Source organism: Nilaparvata lugens, chromosome X (genome assembly GCF_014356525.2).
Source record: "Nilaparvata lugens isolate BPH chromosome X, ASM1435652v1, whole genome shotgun sequence".
Taxonomy (NCBI): Eukaryota; Metazoa; Arthropoda; class Insecta; order Hemiptera; family Delphacidae; genus Nilaparvata; species Nilaparvata lugens.
The window spans coordinates 5,300,683-5,321,443 of NC_052518.1; the positions used below are offsets into that span (position 1 = coordinate 5,300,683).

Here is a 20,761-nt window from a genome sequence, read left to right on the forward strand (position 1 = left end):
GGCCATTATGTGGGGTCTTTGTGGCGGTATATTTGAAATATTCTAATCTGCTCATAACAAAATCATGCATTATGCTTTTTAAAAACAATATTCTGGTTCAGATAATATGTAAATTCAGGTTTTCAATTTTTTAATAATAAATGGTTCAATAATTCATTTTTTCATTATTAAAAATAATTGTTCTTATTCTTGTAATTTGTTATGATTCATAAGGCATTGAGACAAAAGGCTAACCTCAAAAAGAGTTTGAAGTTCCCAAACTAAAAATCAACAATTCAGTTCCTAGTTGGAATCTAAATATTATTATTCTGTTGGTAGAATTTATTTTACAATTTAAAGCCAAGCAATATTCCTTGAACATATAACAGAATAACACATCATGTTGTTCAATCTATAATTCAATGAGTACTGGACAAAAAATTGTGTTGAATTTATTGAATCTTAATAAAACATTTATTTCGTTTTCGTTTAGGTGCCGTACACGAGTGTTCTTGAAGGTACCATTCACCTGAAGATGAACTGTGAGATGACAATCGACATAGTGCATCGTGGTTTCCTCACAATGTTCGACGACATCTGTGGAATGGGGGCGTGGCATAGACGGTGGAGTCAGCTGCAAGGAGACAAGCTGTCCTACTGGAAGTATCCTGAAGATGAAAAGAAGAGGGTAAGTAACATCATTGGATTCGTTCTGGGAACATGGTGAATGGTAAACTGTTCCAGTTCTAAATTATACCATGTCACTGGTGCATAACTACTTGTTCCCATGGAACGTCACTTTGAAATCTTTGGTTTGGGGCGCACTTATGAAGTTGATTTCCACCAAAGTGTGTCGTTTACTATAATGAGGTCCACGTTATAATAGCAGTGGAGAAAGATACGAGAACAACGTTGCTGAACCTCCGTCTTGTCAATGCCTTCTATAGACGGTAGATGATACAGGTTTATTAATGTAATATAAACTATTCATTCTCGTTTAAAATGATCAATAAATTATATTTTATTAGGCAATAAATTCATAATTAAGAAGAAATATTTTGTTAGTTGATTATCAATTCTACATTGTTAAAAGACGATTTGGCAACAGAGCAAAGCTGGAAAGAGTTAGCGCTATCGGCTTTGTTGAAATGATAGACAAGGACAGCAATACCATTGCTAATCAAACACTGTCATTATAACATAGCTGTGTAAATGATCAAAGGCTACTTCACCGTCTAGAGAAGTATGCACTTCTTCCACTTCATTACTCTCAAATATTCTACTAAGAAGATATAATGTTATATGGTGCTGAGACATGGACAATGACAGAGAGAGAGAATGGAGTAGAATACAAGCAGGAGAAATGACGTTCCTCAGGGCAATAAAGGGAAAGACACGTATATTCTTGTTCTTGTAATTTGTTATGATTCATAAGGCATTGAGACAAAAGGCTAACCTCAAAAAGAGTTTGAAGTTCCCAAACTAAAAATCAACAATTCAGTTCCTAGTTGGAATCTAAATATTATTATTCTGTTGGAAGAATTTATTTTACAATTTAAAGCCAAGCAATATTCCTTGAACAATATAACAAAATAACACATCATGTTGTTCAATCTATAATGACAACAGCTGATAAATTTGAAAATTGGTGAACTAGAACCTCATAAAATGGCGATTTTGCAATGCATCACGGGAGTGTGTCATGACCTTGCATAAGCAGGGGAAAGATAGAAAGCATGAGACTAGGCTGGTTTGGACACGTGAAGAGAATGGAGAGGATCGGCACCAAAGAGAATGGAAGAGATGAGGATTGAAGGAAGCAGACCAAGAGGACGATGGAAAGACACAGTGGAGAAGAGAAGATAGAGATGGTGACAGGTTGAGGTGGGGAGACCGAGGAAGATGGAGAGGCATTGTTCACACTTGCTGGAACGGGACACAGATATGTATGTATGTATCATTTAACGAATGGCCATCAAAAATCATTTTGTGGTTATGTAATTTGTGGATTTGCTATGGTAGACCAACAAGCTATAAACGAATGCGCAGACGGTCCATCTTATCGACCAATGACAGCTCTTCGATTGTGGTTCACTGCGGTGAGAGTGCGAGGCAGGATATATTTACCGGTAACTGGATTTTGGAACATTTAGGCTCAACTCACACTTACACGAGAAGAGACTCGACTCTAGTCGAGAGCATGTGTTTCCAAATGGTGACACTCAGGCCAGTCGATTCTAGTCGCCATTTGTAAACACATGCTCTCGACTAGAGTCGAGTGAGTCTCTTCTCGACCTGAGTCGCCTAAGTGTGAGTTGAGCCTTAAGGTGCGTACAGATATACGCGCCGTGAACATGAGCAATTCACTTTTAATCAGCTGATGCCAAACTTTTTATATCTGTATCTTACCGTTTCTGTAAAACTACAGATATAATCAGCTGTTTAAAAGTGAATTGCTCATGTTCGCGGCGCGTATATTTGTACGCACCTTTACACAAAAAGGCTCCCATGGGACGCGGAACCTTTTACCGTTATTCACAATTGGAACAATTTAAACGAGCTCATTCTTCCATCGTTATTTTTAGTTAGAACATAATAATAGTGTTCTAACCATGTTCTAATGTTGCATGTTCTTCTTTTAGTTAGGAATTGTGTGTTATAAATGTCAAGTATTGTAACCGTCTTGAAAGGTTATTTAAAATTAAATTACTATCCCTTGGAATCAGTTAAGATTTTGAGTTTTGTAATATTATGGTTTGGAAAAATTTTATGTCATTCCTCGTGGTGGTTTGTCAGTTGACGTCCTATAAATTGTTCATTTTTCATATTTTATTTTTGTTTACAAATGACACTGATTTAATAAAATCGGTAGATAAAATAATAAGGCAATCCTTTTCATTAGATGCATTCATAATTCATTTGATTCATACGCCTTTAATAAAATGTATAATGAAAAAATTGTGTAATCGATCAGTATTTTTCAATTTATCGGGCCTCAACTCTAGTAAAATTATATTAGGATCTGGTTGTGACCATAAATTGAAGAATTGGACTAGCCTGTTAAGCCGGTTACAAACTTATCGATTTTTGGACGTTCGTTTTTTGCCGTCCTATGAATTCTACCAAATCAAACGGAACCTGACAAACATAATGTGTTTGACAACATCTGTTGAATCTAATAGAATTTATAAGGACGGCTCAAAGTCGTACGTCCAAAAATCGATGTTTGAGTAACTGGCTTTATGCAGTTAAACTTAGGCTCAACTCACACTTACGCGACTCAAGTCGAGAAGAGACTGCGACTCTAGTCTCTTCTCGACGCAGCATGTGTTTTCAAATGGTGATACTCAGACCAGTCGACTCTAGTCTCCGCGACCTCACGACTGTGAGACTGAGTCGAGCGTCGACTCGACATTCTGGTCAAGCCTCGACTTGAGTTGCATAGTACCGTGAATTTTTAATGAAAGTGATGTTTTATCATTTTAGATAAGACAATAATAAGAATTAGATAAGACAATATATTCATAATAATTATAAAATTTGTTACATGCGCAGAAGTGACAAATTGGATCTCATATTCTTAATAATGTGAGGTTAGAAATTGAGTAGCATGGAACTGAAGTAGTGACAATGAGCAAGGAAGTCGTAAGGTCGAGGGACTGGAGTCGAACGATTTGAGTCGAGGTAGTGTGAGTTGAGCCTTAGGCTTCAAGCAAAACTTACAATACAAATAGAAACTAAATTTACTAAAAAACAAGCAACGCTGCTCTCCTATCTTTTTCCACTGCCATTATAACGTGGACCTCACTTTACAGCTGTGCTAGAATCTAATATTTTTTATCTTTCCACAGATACCCAATCGATACAATAGATTTGAACGCTTGTATCACAGAGACGGTGGATATTGTTCCAAGGGATGTGTGTGCACGTGCTCATACTTTCTTACTGGAAACAGAACGGCCAAGGAAGCCCGATGATCAAAAATCACTTATCCTGATTCCCGACGGAAAACGGACTATCATAAGGTTAGTTGAGCAAATAAAAGTTGACATTCTCTTGCTTCTTTAACGCATTCTTTTATTAACGCTTCTCTTATTTTGGTAGAGAGTTAGTGGGGAGGATATTTTTAATATTCTTTCCGAAGAATGGACATTGATATGTCCAAAGCTCCGCCAATTTATGTAGATGCGTAACAATATAATATCTATAGTTATTATATTACAAATTACTTTTTCATATCATATACAGTTCAATAATTATTTTCTTAGTCTATATTATGTAAATTCATCTATAATTTTGCTGTATTGTAAGCTATTGTATGTAAGTGTATAAGCCAGTATATTGTAATCTACATAAATAAAGTACTCAATCAATCAATCAATCAATCAATCTCTACAATTTTGCTGTATTGTAAGCTATTGTATATAAGCGTAAAAGCCAGTATTATATTGTAATCTACATGAATAAAGTACTCAATCAATCAATCAATCAAGGGTTCTACTGAAAAAGAACGGGCAAGGAAGCCGGATGATCAAAAATATCTTCTCATTAGGCTAGTTGAGCAAATAAAAATTGACATTCCTTACTTTACTTTTCTTGTTCGTCACAATATTATTAAACTGGGAGCAACGCTCCCGCAGTATGTGACACGTCAAAGTTTAATCTGAAGGTGCTTACAGATTTACGCGCCGCGAACATGAGCAATTCACTTTTAATCAGCTGATGCCAAGAGTTTTATTTCTGTATCTTACCGTTTCTGTACAAATACAGATATAATCAGCTGATGCCAAGAGTTTTATTTCTGTATCTTACCGTTTCTGTACAAATACAGATATAATCAGCTGATGAAAAGTGAATTGCTGGTGTTCGCGGCGCGTGAATCTGTACGCACCTTTATATAATACTATCATTCTTCATTTCATCCTTATTAACGGTTTTTCGGTACGGGAATGTAGTGAACAATAGATTGCCTAATCAATAGAAATTTTCATAAATGAAAAACTGTTGTTTGCTTTTTCATAATCTGTTCCTAAAACATACGTTAAGCTCATATAATCGGTGAAATATTTTTTTTAGGTTTTTCGTATAATTAAAGAAAGAAAACTGTTCCAAATCTAATAACCTATTATTATTCTAGCACTTTACTATAACAATTTTACAAGTTATTTTTATTTGCTAATGGTAAAAAGTCGGTCATCTCAAGGGAACCGCTGTAAATCTTTCAAACAAATCGATTTGTAACAAGAGATTCTCAATGAAAACGAGTGAATCTTCTCTATCACGAATTATTTTATCCAGCTTACTTACACAAAATAACTAGTACTCTTATAATATCTTCAAATTAAACACGACTAGTTTCGACATTATTATGTCATTCTCTTTTGAGAATGTCAAGTGTACTATAGTCCAGACCGTTACGTGGATTCTCTCCCACTATAAGGGTCCCAGCTGTAGACAGCTCTCCCCACCATTCGACTAGTCTAGTCTACACTTTTAGTCTCCTCCCACTTCATTCATTGAGAATTCTTTTGTCATGTAGGCCTGCACTGAAGGCCTTCTCTTTCAACGAAGAATAATATTTTTCCTCCACCTACTGTCTAAAGTACTTACTTTACTCCCTGAAACATAATACTAAAGTGTCACTTTTTCGCTCTCGGTAGTAAAAAACAGAAAAACTCCCTAGGGAGTAAAAGTGACTCCATTTAAATAACATGGGAAGCATCTCTATTTTAAAAACTTACATGGTAATAGGTTAGAAGGTCTAATCTCAGATGAGAAAGCGTAATAGAGGTGTCTGTCATTGAGTCAACTGAATTCAATACCACAACCAGAAATTTGATCAACTCATGAAATATATGTTTGTATGATATTATATTCTTAATATTAGTAGACGATAAAAATTTTATACAATTTTAAAAATATTTTATTCTAATCAAAATACCAGCCAACAAATATTTTTGATCTGCATTCTGCAATTCAAATCTGAACCGCGTGATCTGGAGTCAGCCATTTTTGGTAGCCTGCCCAACTGATATAATTGTTACAACTTTTGCCGATAGGTAGCGCAATCGGCAGTGCCCTATCAGACGACCGGTTTTTAGGTTTTAGATTTTAGGTTATGTTGTTAGGAAACATTGTCACCAATACGTAAGTTATTAGAATGATTTAATTTGCAGTTTCTATAAAAAAATGTAGATGGAGGAAAAATGTTGTTTACATCACGAGCGAAAAATACTTTTTCTCCCTCAGGAAAATTGTTGCCCTCGGCTTCGCCTCGGGCTTCAAACTTTTTCCCTCAGGGAGAAAAAGTCGTACTTTTCACTCTAGATATACAAATAACTATTATTTCTTTTCGCTGAATTTGGACCGAATTGAAAGGAATTGAACCGTTGACATTGTCTTGTGATTTACAGTCAATTAATTCTGATTCAGAACAGCTCATTTTGAGAAGTAGCTATTGTTTATCATACTAAGAGGAAGAGTCATGCGCCATGCTAAAATTTCTGCTATGAGTTCTGCTTTAATTAATACGAAGCAATGTTTTTAAAATTCAAGATATAAATATCTTCTTCAGAAGATTCTTTTATGTAGTAGAATTGGTTTACTATTCATAGCTTAGTAGGTTGGTGAAATTTCATGATTAGTGAATGGAAATCAATTTATTGGAGTGTTTGTCATGTACAATAGTATTAATTACTTCTCATTTTCAGGCATCTGCTGTCGGCTGACTCCAAGGAGGAAAGAATCGAATGGTGCAGAAATCTCAACAAAGCTCTGGCTTTGCTTAGAGCCTGGGGAAAGAAGAAAAACTAAAGGGTGTACTTAAGAGACTAAGAACTGTTAGTCTCAGTATAATATTTTTTCTGCTACAAACATTGTTTTCTTTGTCTTCAGGTTTCTGTCGCTTTTTTCAGTCTTAGTCTTTCAAAGACTAATCATTTTGTGTAGCACTATTTCTCTCACTAATTGCTCTCTATTTTTTTGGATTGAGACTATCATGACACGATAAAACACTTGTTTCTTTTTTAGCTATTGTATTCTTCCTTGATCTATGTCACTTATAGCTCTCTACTACTTGTAAACGTCTTTACAAACTATATATCTAGGATTAATACTTTGCTACTGACTGTATTTTTTATACAATATATACAAATTTTCACTCGAAAATCAATAGCATAATGAATTTATCTTTCATAGAGTAATTGTAATCTAATGTTTTAGCTTTACTCTCAGTATTATATGCATTGATTGAAAAGCTACCCACGTTGAGTCATTATTGTGTTTCATGTTAATATGCACTTCCAACCTCTGTGGATTCGTTAAATCTCATTTATAATATTGAAGCGAGATTTTTATTTTTATTATATTATGTATCCAACGTTATAGTTAATTAACTTTATTAAAAGCTTTCACAATTTAACAATTATTGCTTGAAGATCCATATTACTCTTCAAATTAAATATAGCTGAATTACTCATCATAATAACAATCTCCAGCTTTAGTTAACTGAACTTCAATAAAAGCTTTTATATTCTAAAAATTGCTTCAAGATTTATATAACTCTTTACTTTGTAATAGCTAGTTTTTAGAGTAGTTGACAATGTTAACTGTATAATATTTGTAATAAAATGTGTTTTACTAATCTTATGGTTCAATTCATTTGCATATTATTCCAAATCAGTGAAATGTGTTCTTCGGAAAATAGGCTTTAGGGGATTGAGACACAGGGCACCGACAGAGGAGTGGAGAGGCATTCTAGAGGAGGCCAAGGCCCTGGAAAGGCTGTAGCGCCATGGAGTAACTAAGCAAGTGAAATGTGTACTCTAATTGCCTTATTTTGGATTGCTTTGAACTGGGCCGAATGTAGGACCTATGGTCTACATTCTGGTCTAGACAGATTCTCAATGATTATAGTGTACCTCAATGCTATGATATCTACCCAAATTCTTTAAGGCCACTACACACCGGCGTAGCGTAGCTTGAATTACGTATTTTGAAACACCTCTCTTTTGAAAGACTTAGCTTTTCAAAATTGAACAGAATCATCAGAGATTCTTATAAAAACTAGGACAGTTTTCTCTGTAATCTTGTATTGAATATCAGTTTTGGATTATTATTAACTCATTTAGGATTTTCTTTGTAAAAAATTATGAGGAGTTGAACAACCTAATAAAAACAGGATCAGTAATAGATATTGCCATTCATTGGTGATTTGAATGATTTATATTTGTGTGAAAATTGATCACTTGGAGCTCCAGCTCCAAGATTCAAAAACAATGTATCTTATGAAGAAATGTAAATATCACGTCAGGTGAGCAGATGATCTATGTCTACTATAAAAATATTGGAACAGAGTCAAGAAGAAATATAGACGAATTAGGTACTTTGCCATTAGCTGGAACATTTCTACAATATTGATTATACCAATCATGACATGGATATTAAGTTGGAGTTTTGAATTAATAGTAGGCCTAATATTATTCATTACCTATGTACAGCCATTATAGGTCTTCATCCTCAGTTGTTGAAGTCTCATCTGTTGTACTTTCAGAGAAAGATGAATTTTCCACTGTACTTTCTGATGTGCTTTGGTCAGTTGATGTAGAATAACCCTCTGTTGTTTCTGTGAAAGAGGTTGTTTCTGTAGTTGATAAGTCTGATGAAGTCGATGAAGAAACAGCTGTGGAAGATGGATAATCAGTAGTAGAGGAAGGTGGATCTGAAGTTTCCTCCGTTTCTATGGAAGAGGATGTTTCTGTAGTTGATGAAACTTCTGATGTAGTTGATGACTCTGATGAAGAAGAATAACCTGTTGAGGATGATGAAGTTTCTTCTGTGTACATGGAAGAGGATGTCTCTGTAGTTGATGAAACTTCTGAAGTAGTTGATGAAAAGTCTGGTGATGTTGATGACTCTGATGAAGAATAATCAGATGTGGAGGATGATGATTCTGAAGTTTCTTCTGTACCCATGGAAGAGGAAGTCTCTGTAGTTGATGGAACTTCTGATGTAGTTGATGAAAAGTCTGATGATGTTGATGACTCTGATGAAGAAGAATAATCATCTGTGGAGGATGGTGATACTGAAGTTTCTTCTGTGACCATGGAAGATGAAGTCTCTGTAGTTGATGAAACTTCTGATGTAGTTGATGAAAACTCTGATGAAGAAGAAGAATCAGTTGTGGAGGTTGATACTGAAGTTTCTTCTGTGTCCATGGAAGAGGAAGTCTCTGTAGTTGATGAAACTTCTGATGTAGTTGATGACTCTGATGAAGAAGAATAATCAGATGTGGAAGATGGTGAAACTGAAGTTTCTTCTGTATCTACAGAAGACGATGTCTCTGTAGTTGATGAAACATCTGTTGAAGTTGATGACTCTGACGAAGAAGAAGAATCTGTTGTGGGGGAAGAAAACCCTGTCGATGAAATTGATGTTTCTGCTGAAGATGAATAATCTTCTGTTGAGGAAGTTAGATCTGAAGTTTCTGTTGAAGTAGATGGAGAAGATTCTGATGTGGAAGAATAATCTGCTGTAGAGAATGATGAAAGTGAAGTTTCATCTGATTCTGCTGTTGACGATATTTCTGTGGTTGATGATGGTAAAAATGAAGTTTCTTCTGTTACCGCGGATGAAGATGATATCTCTGAAGTTGAAGATTCAGACGATGGGGAAGAATATGATGTGGAGGAATAAGCATCTGTTGAAGATGGGGAAGAATATGATGTGGAGGAATAAGCATCTGTTGAAGATGGGGAAGAATATGATGTGGAGGAATAAGCATCTGTTGAAGATGGGGAAGAATATGATGTGGAGGAATAAGCATCTGTTGAAGATGGGGAAGAATATGATGTGGAGGAATAAGCATCTGTTGATGATTCTGACGAAAATGAGTCACCAGTGGATGATTGATCAATTGATGTAGATGAACTTCGAGAGCTAGTGTGGGAGGTCCATACACTTGTGGATTCAGGAGATACAGATATTTCTGTGGTCGTGGCCTCATCTGTTGTAACCTCAGGCTCTGTGGTAGTTGTGGTAGGTCCATCAATGCTACAGTCCACTAAAAAGTACATACGGCATATGCTCTGAATTGCATCAAAACGATACAAAAAGGCACATGATTCCAAACTCAGTCTTCCATAATCACATAGATAGTATTTTCGGCAGTTTGGTTTGTATCGTTTCTTGTAATACTGTCCCGGCTTACATGAAGGTTTTTCCTCATAAGAATCTATGCTCAAAATCTTCCGACTTGGATGAAACTTGTGGATTGAGTGTGGTTGAGATTTTTCTCTGTGTAGATCCAGATTTTGCTCTTTATCACCTTCATTCAAGCTTGATTCCAAATTTCTCCCTTGTGCATCAATTGTTTTCTCATTATTGGCTGAAGTCATTTGAACTTGACATACAGCACCCCATATCATGCAAGATCTAGTGATACCATCAAAGTATCGGAAGATGGGACATTGGCGATGAAAAACACTTCCATGATAACATTGATAATACATTTTGCAGTTGTTGAAGTCAGGGTAGTTGAAAGTTTGGTTGGCATTACACTTGAAGGGACTTGGTTTGGGTGTCGTGGTCACAATCGAACTCTCATTTGCTGCAGGGGTTGAATAACCAGCTGTTGTAATGCTTTGGTAACATTCAGCATACAAGAAAAACAAACATTGATTCTTATATGCGTCGAAAAGGTGGAAGGTGGTGCATTCTTTCTTAGTGCTGACTCCTCTCTCACATTTGTAGTACGACCTGCAATCGTTGGGAACAGGGAAATAATTGTTCGAATTATCGGGACATTTGAAATTTTTGTTGGCTAATTCGGGACTTTTTTCAGAGTCTTCGAGAATTTTATTAGCTGGTGATAAATGAAAGCTTCTGATTTTTGAAGAAGCCTCTTCAATGGGGCTATGAGAGTCGATTATATTTTGCTCTGTTTCACTATTAATTCTGGATCTATATCGTTCACTTCCATCACTTGCTGATGTAGGAGATAGCTTGAAGACGCCAAAACATAGTAGAATTTCTGCAAAAGAAAAAACAAATCAATCTTCAATAATTATTTACTGATTCATCTATTGATGTGATATCATTACTAATATTCTATTTTGCAAATAGAATTAATTCATGGATTTCATGAAAAATGCATATCTCCCAGATTTGCTTGATATTCGGGCTATGGATATAGGTTGACCTAACAAGTGTTGTGCTATAATATGAGACGTTTCGCTACAATACAGGACGAGTTATTCACTGAAACATAAAATCTTCCCTCCACTCTCAGATCAGAAAAATCATTCATCTTTAAATGCTTATAACTCAAGAATAGGAGAGAATTTCGCCAATGTGATGACATAGAGTTCCTCTTGTCAAGTGCTATCATTCCTGAGAGTTTGAGCGATTTTAATTTTTACCCATTTTTACAGAATTTCATGAAAAGATATCTAAGTACCCTTTTAAAATTTTTGAGTCACATGTTTCGGCTATATGATGCCATTATCAAGTGATTGGAAAATAAGAGAATATAAAATGTATATAGAGAATATAGCTATATCAGAGGTATTATTATCTCAGGCCTGTGCAGTATAGTTATAAGTTTACAAATAGTGCGCACCTATTTTTATCAATTTTTGAGCATTTTAAATCCATTAGAAAAGGAATACAATATTTCAGTTGAGGTTTACAAGACCTGTATGCAGACACGTATGCAGACACAGACACTCGGTTTGAACGGAGAAATGTCAGCTGGTTGTTAAAACCCTGTATGAAACACATTATGATAAATGCAATCATACAATCTACAAGTAAACGTGGTTTAGCGTTAAACGTAGATGTTGCATATGGCCCTTGGTCTTTTCTTCCCTAATTCCTTTGCAGTATAAGTTAAAATAGTTATTTGTATATCTAGAGTGAAATGTATGACTTTTTCTCCCTGTGGGAAAAGTTTGAAGCCTGAGGCGAAGCCGAGGGCAACAATTTTCCTGAGGGAGAAAAAGTATTTTTCACTCGTGATGTACACAACATTTTTCCTCCATCTACATTTTTTTATAGAAACTGCAAATAAAATCATTTTAATAACTTACGTATTGGTGACAATGTTTCCTAACAACATAACCTAAAATCTAAAACCTAAAAACCGGTCGTCTGATTGGCACTGCCGATTGCACTATCTATCGGCAAAAGTTGTAACAATTATATCAGCTGGGTGTCTACCAAAAATGGCTGACTCCAGATCAGGCGGTTCAGATTTGAATTGCAGATCAAAAATATTTGTTGGCTGGTATTTTGAATAGAATAAAATATTTTAAAAATTGTATAAATTTTTATCGTCTACTAATATTAAGAATATAATATCATACAAACATATATTTCATGAGTTGATCAAATTTCTAGTTGTGGTATTGAATTCAGTTGACTCAATGACAGACACCTCTTTATGCTTTCTCATCTGAGCTTAGACCTTCTAACCTATTATAATGTAAGTTTTTAAAATAGAGATGCTTCCCATGTTATTTAAATGGAGTCACTTTTACTCCCTAGGGAGTTTTTCTGTTTTTTACTACCGAGAGCGAAAAAGTGACACTTTAGTATTATGTTTCAGGGAGTAAAGTAAGTCAAGTACTTTAGACAGTAGGTGGAGGAAAAATTATTTTATTTGCAGTTTTTATAAAAATGTAGGTGGAGGAAAAATGTTGTGTACATCACGAGTGAAAAATGCCTTTTCTCCCCCAGGGAAATTGTTGCCCTCGGCTTCGTCTCGGGCTCCAATCTTTCGCCTCAGGGAGAAAAAGTGGTATTTTTCACTCTAGATATATACGAATAACTTTTAGTTTGATAGTTCATGAGTTGGTGCTATTTCAGATAAATATGTGATATCTGTAGGAAATATTTCATTTTGAAAGTAACCATCCCATACATGATTTTAACATGAGTTTAAAATGTTATTAATTAAAGTAACAAAAATAAACATTCAGTCATCGATATGGGCTCAAAGAATTATGTTGTGTGAAAAAAATATAAATCGAAAATAAGCAGAAGTTTATAAAGTAAGTTGGGAGAATATTATTTCAAAATATAAGGTATCCTACATATCTTTTACTGAATATTTTGAAGTTATCTTCTTGACCTGATAATCATCTAGATTTCCTGGATATTATCATTTTTTGGCTATTTATTTATACTCACATTTTTAGAGTTTGAAATGAATAAATAAAACTTTTCACTTCGATAGGTTGATTTAAAGAAAAGGTAGGTCATGGCCTACCTTGGGAAATACAGACACTTTTGAAAAATTAACTTTTACATGTAACATATTAAGTGCCTCTATGACTGGAGTACTGTACTTGAGTTTGTCACATCAATTCACTTTCTAAAAATAAATTAGGGTTTTCCGTATTACTTCTATGTCATTATATGGGATGGTCTGTTTCTTGCTCTCTTATTTTAATCATTTGATATATGAATAAATAATATTGACCTGAATTTGATACGGTATTGGAAGAAATATATTGTTCATGTTTCATGAAACAACAAAAGCTGAAAAAATTAAGAGGCCTCTGATATGAGCTCATGCCTAGAATTTCATCTAAAAATGATTGAATTATCTAAAAATAAATATAGGATTCAATATGAGTCATAGTAGGCTATATTCAAAATTCAAGACTTCAATTAGGCTAGTGTAGTTCTCCTAAATAAGAAATTCTAGCCACTATAGTGAGGCTCACGTTATAATGGCAGTGTTTGATTAGCAAAGGTATTGCTATCCTTGTCTAATTCAACAAAGCGTATAGCGCTATCTCTTTCTCGCTTTTCTCTGTTGCCAGATTGTCTTTCAACAATGTAGAATCGATAATTAATTAACAAAATATGAAAATTCATTATGAAATTATTGAAAAATATTTTTTCCTGCTTAATAAAAAATGATTCATATTATTTTTAACGAGAATGAACATTTAATATTACATCAATAAACCTGTATCAGCTATCGTCTGTAGAAGTCATTGACAAGACCGAGAATCGGCAACGTTGTTTTCCGATCTTTCTTCACTACCATTATAACGTGGACCTCACTATAGTTCATTTTGTTTCAAATAACTGAATCTACTTTGGAACTTTTCAAGTATCACGGAGATCAAGAAATTAGGCCTATACAATATTATCATATTTTGAAAACGTTTTCAACGAATGTAGCTATGAATGGGCTATCGAAAGAGAATTGGCATAGTGTTTATGATTGTAATAACGTTGAATAAGTTTATCGATAAGTTTAATAATTTTATGACAATTTATGTTAACCATTGTAATAGTTCGGTTCCGGAGAAGTCAGCAAGCGGTGCAAGAAATAAAGAGCAGCTTTCTTGGATTACAACAGGCATAAGGATATCCAGTGAGAGGATGAAAACTCTGAGCACACTTTTAAAATATCCCTCCTTTAGTGACTCAGCGACCTATATCACCACAACAACAGGACTTAGATGTGTTAGCTTAGAAACTTATTTCAAAATTTACAGAAACACATACAGAAAAGTTTTGAAAGCAGCTAAGAAAATGGCCGCCACTGCCTTCATAAATAAAGTCTCAAATCAAGCTAGAGCCATCTGGAAATTAGTAAAATTCGAGTCGACAAAGAACAATAATTCAACTTCAGAGACATATTGCTGATGAAACAGGAAATATCAAAACCGGAAAAGAAGCTGCCAATATCCTGAATAATTATTTCATAAACACACCACTTGAAATTCAGAATGCACACTTAGAAAAGAATGGCATGGATGATTTTCTATCAGTATTTAACATTGCTGGTAACCAAAGAAATACAAAGTTTACAGATTTCGATACATTGAGCTGTGAAGAACTTAGAGGAATAATCAAATCACTAAAAAACAAGAAATCTGTTACAACTTATCGAATTACTTAGTTAAAAATCAGCAGAACATATCCTCAAGCCAAAACTATTGTATTTTAATGATTATTTTGTTTGCAAACAAATTCTTGTATTTTGCAATAAATCATTATTCGTTCATTCGTTCATTAAAGCACTTTAATAATAGTTAAGCTTATTTTATAAGAAAGTTCTGTTGATTTTGTATTCTGTAGAGTGTTAACTGAAAAAATCTTCTAAAAATGTATGAATTCAGGGCTTCTTACTTCTATTTATAAAATAGAATCTATATTACCATTTTTTGAAATCAATAGATTGAAATAAAAATTATGACAACTAGTTTCAGTGATCCACACCATCTTCAGGTTTTAAAAACAAAATTTTATAATAGTCGTTATAATTTGTATTTTGAAAACACTTTATTCACATGGGCTACTTTTCAAATTTATAAAAAATCTTGAAACACCCTTTTAACTTTAAAATAGTTGAACTAAAAAAGAAAGGGTGCTTCAAGATTTTTGTATTGTTTTTTATTAATTTGTATTTTTAATCTATTATTTTCATAAAAGGGTACTTTAATTATATTTTATAAATGAAAAACATCTTTAAATCCAATTGGAATTTCCAACAGATTACAACGAAATAGAAATGGTTCGTTCAATCTAAGTAAATACAGTTTCTTACCTCAATGTTATATTAAGTTATTACTATTAAATTTTATTAAACTTTAAAGTGAAAAAGCACTCACATTCTTTGATGTGGATATTAAGTAGTATTGAGGATCGGTTACAGAATTTTATGAAAAAGTCTTTTTTAAAAATTTAGAAAATTGTGATGTGGAGTGAAACGTGAAAAGTGACTTATTTAGGATTGATATTAGGGTATCAAATATTAATCTGAACTGATATAAATCTAAATTTGTATAGGGATATTGCAGGACCTGTTTATCCTCTCCCAAAAGCATTTCAATGATAAGTGAATTTGTACAAATAATTTATTAGAACTACATGCCTTATTTTGACAAGATTGTCAACACTATTGAGTACCTACAACATTTTCATGTGATAACATTATCATGATAAAAAAGATTATCGACTTGATTTGAGAAAAGGATGAAGAACTACGGTATCTAATATCATTGATTATTTATTGATTAATACTTGATAGTACCGTAAGAAAAACTAGTGTTTACAAGACGTTACTCCTGTAAATAAAGTATGATGCTTCATAATAGATCATACTTCAATACTATACTGTATACACTACTGTACTGAAGACTGCAATACTATACACAATAATAAGCAATAACAATCTGAAATACACAATCATAAGCTACTCAAATTAACTATAGGTATTCTTGAGGCTACGGTACTTGGAAGCTGGATCCCCCAAGAATTACTTCAACATAACCAATTATTATGTTAAGTGCTTCAGTAAATTTTCATATCTGGTACTGAATCACAATTATTTGATTAAGATAATTGAATAATATCACAATCACCCCATTATTTCATCTTTTTATCTATAAACATTATACTTATTTGTTTTGAAATAGTCATCTACATTCGTTGAAAACGTTTTCAAAATATGATAATATTGTTTAGGCCTAATTTCTTGAGCTCCGTGATACTTGAAAAGTTCCAAAGTAGATTCAGTTTGGAACTTTTCAAGTATCACGGAGCTCAAGAAATTAGGCCTAAACAATATTATCATATTTTGAAAACGTTTTCAACGAATGTTGATGACTATTTCAAAACAAATAAGTATAAGGTTTATAGATAAAAAGATGAAATAATGGGGTGATTGTGATATTATTCAATTATCTTAATCAAATAATTGTGATTCAGTACCAGATATGAAAATTTACTGAAGCACTTAACATAATAATTGGTTATGTTGAAGTAATTCTTGGGGGATCCAGCTTCCAAGTACCGTAGCCTCAAGAATACCTATAGTTAATTTGAGTAGCTTATGATTGTGTATTTATAGTATTGCAGTCTTCAGTACAGTAGTGTATACAGTATAGTATTGAAGTATGATCTATTATGAAGCATCATACTTTATTTACAGGAGTAACGTCTTGTAAACACTAGTTTTTCTTACGGTACTATCAAGTATTAATCAATAAATAATCAATGATATTAGATACCGTAGTTGTTCATCCTTTTCTCAATTCAAGTCGATGATCTTTTTTATCATGATAATATTATCACATGAAAATGTTGTAGGTACTCAATATAGTGTTGACAATCTTGTCAAAATAAGGCATGTAGTTCTAATAAATTATTTGTACAAATTCACTTATCATTGAAATGCTTTTGGGAGAGGATAAACAGGTCCTGCAATATCCCTATACAAAATTTAGATTTATATCAGTTCAGATTAATATTTGATACCCTAATATCAATCCTAAATAAGTCACTTTTCACGTTTCACTCCACATCACAATTTTCTAAATTTTTAAAAAAGACTTTTTCATAAAATTCTGTAACCGATCCTCAATACTACTTAATATCCACATCAAAGAATGTGAGTGCTTTTTCACTTTAAAGTTTAATAAAATTTAATAGTAATAACTTAATATAACATTGAGGTAAGAAACTGTATTTACTTAGATTGAACGAACCATTTCTATTTCGTTGTAATCTGTTGGAAATTTCAATTGGATTAAAAGATGTTTTTCATTTATAAAATATAATTAAAGTACCCTTTTTTGAAAATAATAGATTACAAATACAAATTAATAAAAAACAATACAAAAATCTTGAAGCACCCTTTCTTTTTTAGTTCAACTATTTTAAAGTTAAAAGGGTGCTTCAAGATTTTTTATAAATTTGAAAAGTAGCCCATGTGAATAAAGTGTTTTCAAAATACAAATTATAACGACTATTATAAAATTTTGTTTTTAAAACCTGAAGATGGTGTGGATCACTGAAACTAGTTGTCATAATTTTTATTTCAATCTATTGATTTCAAAAAATGGTAATATAGATTCTATTTTATAAATAGAAGTAAGAAGCCCTGAATTCATACATTTTTAGAAGATTTTTTCAGTTAACACTCTACAGAATACAAAATCAACAGAACTTTCTTATAAAATAAGCTTAACTATTATTAAAGTGCTTTAATGAACGAATGAACGAATAATGAATTTATTGCAAAATACAAGAATTTGTTTGCAAACAAAAATAATCATTAAAATACAATAGTTTTGGCGTGACTATAGTTTCTGTAAGCAGAGTTATAATAATAAATTGTTGAATAATAAAACAATGCTACTGTTTTTGGTCTAAAGTGTCTACTGTGATTGAATTTCACAATATTATTCAAATTACAAAATATTCATTATCTATTTTATATTTTCGAATTAATATTGCAGAGCTCGTCCGAAAGAAAATATTTGTTTTTATTTCCATATCTTAGAAACATAATAAATAATTATAAGGAAGTGATGAGGATATACGCTGAATTTGAACACGAGTCAAAGCTTGTAAAATTAGCTTCAGCTACTCTGTTGAGATCTCGTAAGATGCTAGTCAGATAACCATGCAAATAAGGTGATATTTTGCTGAAGACGAAGGTTTTTGTGAGAGTTATTTGTAGTTTGATTGATCTTACTCTGAACCTTTCTTTATTATTCTTCATTTATTCTGTATCTATTCTTTATTATTCTTCATTTATTCTGTACCCTATCTATTCTTACAAAAAGGACATAATTTAGATGTTTGGGCAAGGGAAAATAAATTGACCTTGTGCTACTCAATGGAGGCAAAATGGGTTTTTACCTGTTGAATAAATAAATAAATATTCATCTCCCGAGTTAAGATTAGGCTACACATAGTCCGACATAGGTTGTATTTCAGTGAAATCTGAAACGTTTTTCTCATTCTATATCCTATTTACAATGAGCTCCTCGGTCTGGTAAATGCGAGTATCATATAACCAATTCCGTACTGCTCTTTTAAATCTATTTATATTTATTTCGTCCTTTGCGATCTGCGGGATTTTATTGTAAATTCTAGGACCTAATTATTGTACAGATCTCCGACCAAAAGCTGTGTTCATTCTGGGAACGAGAAGAAAATTCAGATTTCTAATTCTGGTGTTGTGGCTATGGAAAATTAAATCGGTAAAATGTGTATTCTTCTTATTCTAAAACTAATACATATAACTGCCTGACGCTGAGAACTCTACTTTCGGTGAACAATTCACTTGTTGGAAAACGGTTGTTTCTGTTTGTCATAACCTTAAGAATACGTTTCTGAGCTTTAAAAATTGAGTCTATTATCCTAAAATTTGATATTATCCTATCAAAATGAAATAAAACAGATGTTATCAGTTCATAATTTATGTAGAAGTGACAACATCTCTTTCATTCCACCTTTTTTTAAATGTTCAAATAGATAAATAAATTCAAATCTACAGGTTAGTTAAATGTATTATTTTGAGAGCAGTGCCAATAATTTTTGATTTGTAATCACGATAATATTATTTTAATTATTGCAAACATTGTCACACAAAATATTTTCTGGTGTATGTATTAATTTTGTAATTTTGTGAACGTTTTAAATCTACCTGAAGGTCATAGATGATAGTACCTTAGAGAAAAGTACACATAAGCTATACGTATGCTATCTTTTTTCTATGATAGTTTAGTTAAGTTTATTATTTTATTCTTTATTTTTTATTGATTCATACAATAAGCACATCATCAAAAATGGTAGGGAGAGAAAAAATAAGGTAACCTTGTGCTATTCCTCTTCCAAATTCAGATGAAGTTACACATAGTTCGAAATAGGTCAAGATAAATTAATGAATGCAAATGGAACCTTTTCTACCTATTCTAGTGGCAAGAACGGGGGTATATAGGTGTATAAGGTTTTCTATTATTTTTTTTTGTATTTTGTTTTTTCTAAAACTCAATAGTATATTAGTTAAGTTATTCTATTTTCATTTTAATGTATTGTATTTTCAAATTGTATGCTCAATGTGTGTTATGAGGGCAATAATGGGATTCAGTTCCTGGTGCCCTCAAATATGTAAATTTTCAAATAAATAAATAAATATTTGCAATGAAAGATACAATAATAAAATCATGTTAGTACTCACGTAAATATTTCATTCCGCCAAACATTGGTGAAGACAACAGAGAATAATTAGTCCAAAACTTTTCAAAGAGAGTAAATCACTTTCAAACTTGAGTTAAAATTTATAAAACCAAGTTTGGTTGAGAAGATTAAGACTGATGTTTCTTCATGATGTGAATTTGTTCTATTAGTTATTTTAAACTCTCAATAATCCATTACACAACCGAACAATTTAAAATTCTCCCAAGTATTATTGAATAACTACCAAAAATTTTCGTTGTTACCATGCATCAAATCACAAAATGAGTGACATACATTCTCATCATGATACTGATAAAATTATTTTCAAGTGTAATGCTCGAGGAGGCAGTTTCCAACTGAACTGTTTCAAATTGATTGCAAGTTTTTGATCACAGAAATTAGAAGGTGACAGCAAAGAGCGTACGGTACTTCATGAATTGAGTGTTTATCTCAAGTGTTTTTATGGCATATAACATAGTACTTGATAAATGTTTGAATCATTTTCCCGATAAAGCGTCTGGTGAGATATGATTGAGTATTTTATAGATGCTGAAAATTACTAAGAAATTCATTTTCCATTACAATTTTATTTTATTTATTATTGTTGGTTCAATTGTTTTTTACTTTCCTTGCCCTATTACCATAGGTAAAGGGAAGTATTGCTTTCCAAAAAAATCTGGTGTGGTACACTCACACAACTTTCCTTGCTCATATTTGAAACTACGATCAGACTTCTGTATATGTGTATTTATAATTGTTTTCAGAGTAGCCTAGCCTACTTTTTCCTTTG

The 20,761-nt window shown here is 32.7% G+C and overlaps 2 protein-coding genes across 6 annotated transcripts in view; one reads left to right on the plus strand and one right to left on the minus strand.

Annotated features, from left to right (window-relative positions):
* The window catches only part of LOC111050029 (anillin), a 48,049-nt gene extending 40,427 nt beyond the window's left edge, over positions 1-7,622 (plus strand). For both annotated transcript variants that reach the window (XM_022336261.2, XM_022336262.2), the window contains 2 exons: positions 3,831-4,004; positions 6,690-7,622. In XM_022336261.2, coding sequence (XP_022191953.2) covers positions 3,831-3,956 — 126 coding nt within the window. In that variant the 3' untranslated portion in view covers positions 3,957-4,004; positions 6,690-7,622. The remainder of the gene's footprint in view (positions 1-3,830; positions 4,005-6,689) is intronic.
* Positions 407-20,365, minus strand: LOC111050030 (uncharacterized serine-rich protein C215.13). 4 transcript variants are annotated; one of them, XM_039442291.1, is made up of 4 exons: positions 19,973-20,365; positions 9,845-11,008; positions 8,468-9,802; positions 407-647 (listed from the first exon to the last, which is right to left on the minus strand). In XM_039442291.1, exons 1-3 carry the CDS (start codon positions 19,995-19,997, stop codon positions 8,481-8,483), a joined length of 2,511 nt encoding a protein of 836 aa, XP_039298225.1. In that variant the 5' UTR covers positions 19,998-20,365; the 3' UTR covers positions 407-647; positions 8,468-8,480. The 4 variants fall into 4 exon arrangements, with proteins under 4 accessions (XP_039298225.1, XP_039298227.1, XP_039298226.1 ...); XM_039442293.1 differs by having other exon boundaries at positions 8,468-9,660; positions 9,745-11,008; XM_039442292.1 differs by having other exon boundaries at positions 8,468-9,660; positions 9,703-11,008.
* Between the last annotated feature and the right edge of the window lie 396 nt (positions 20,366-20,761).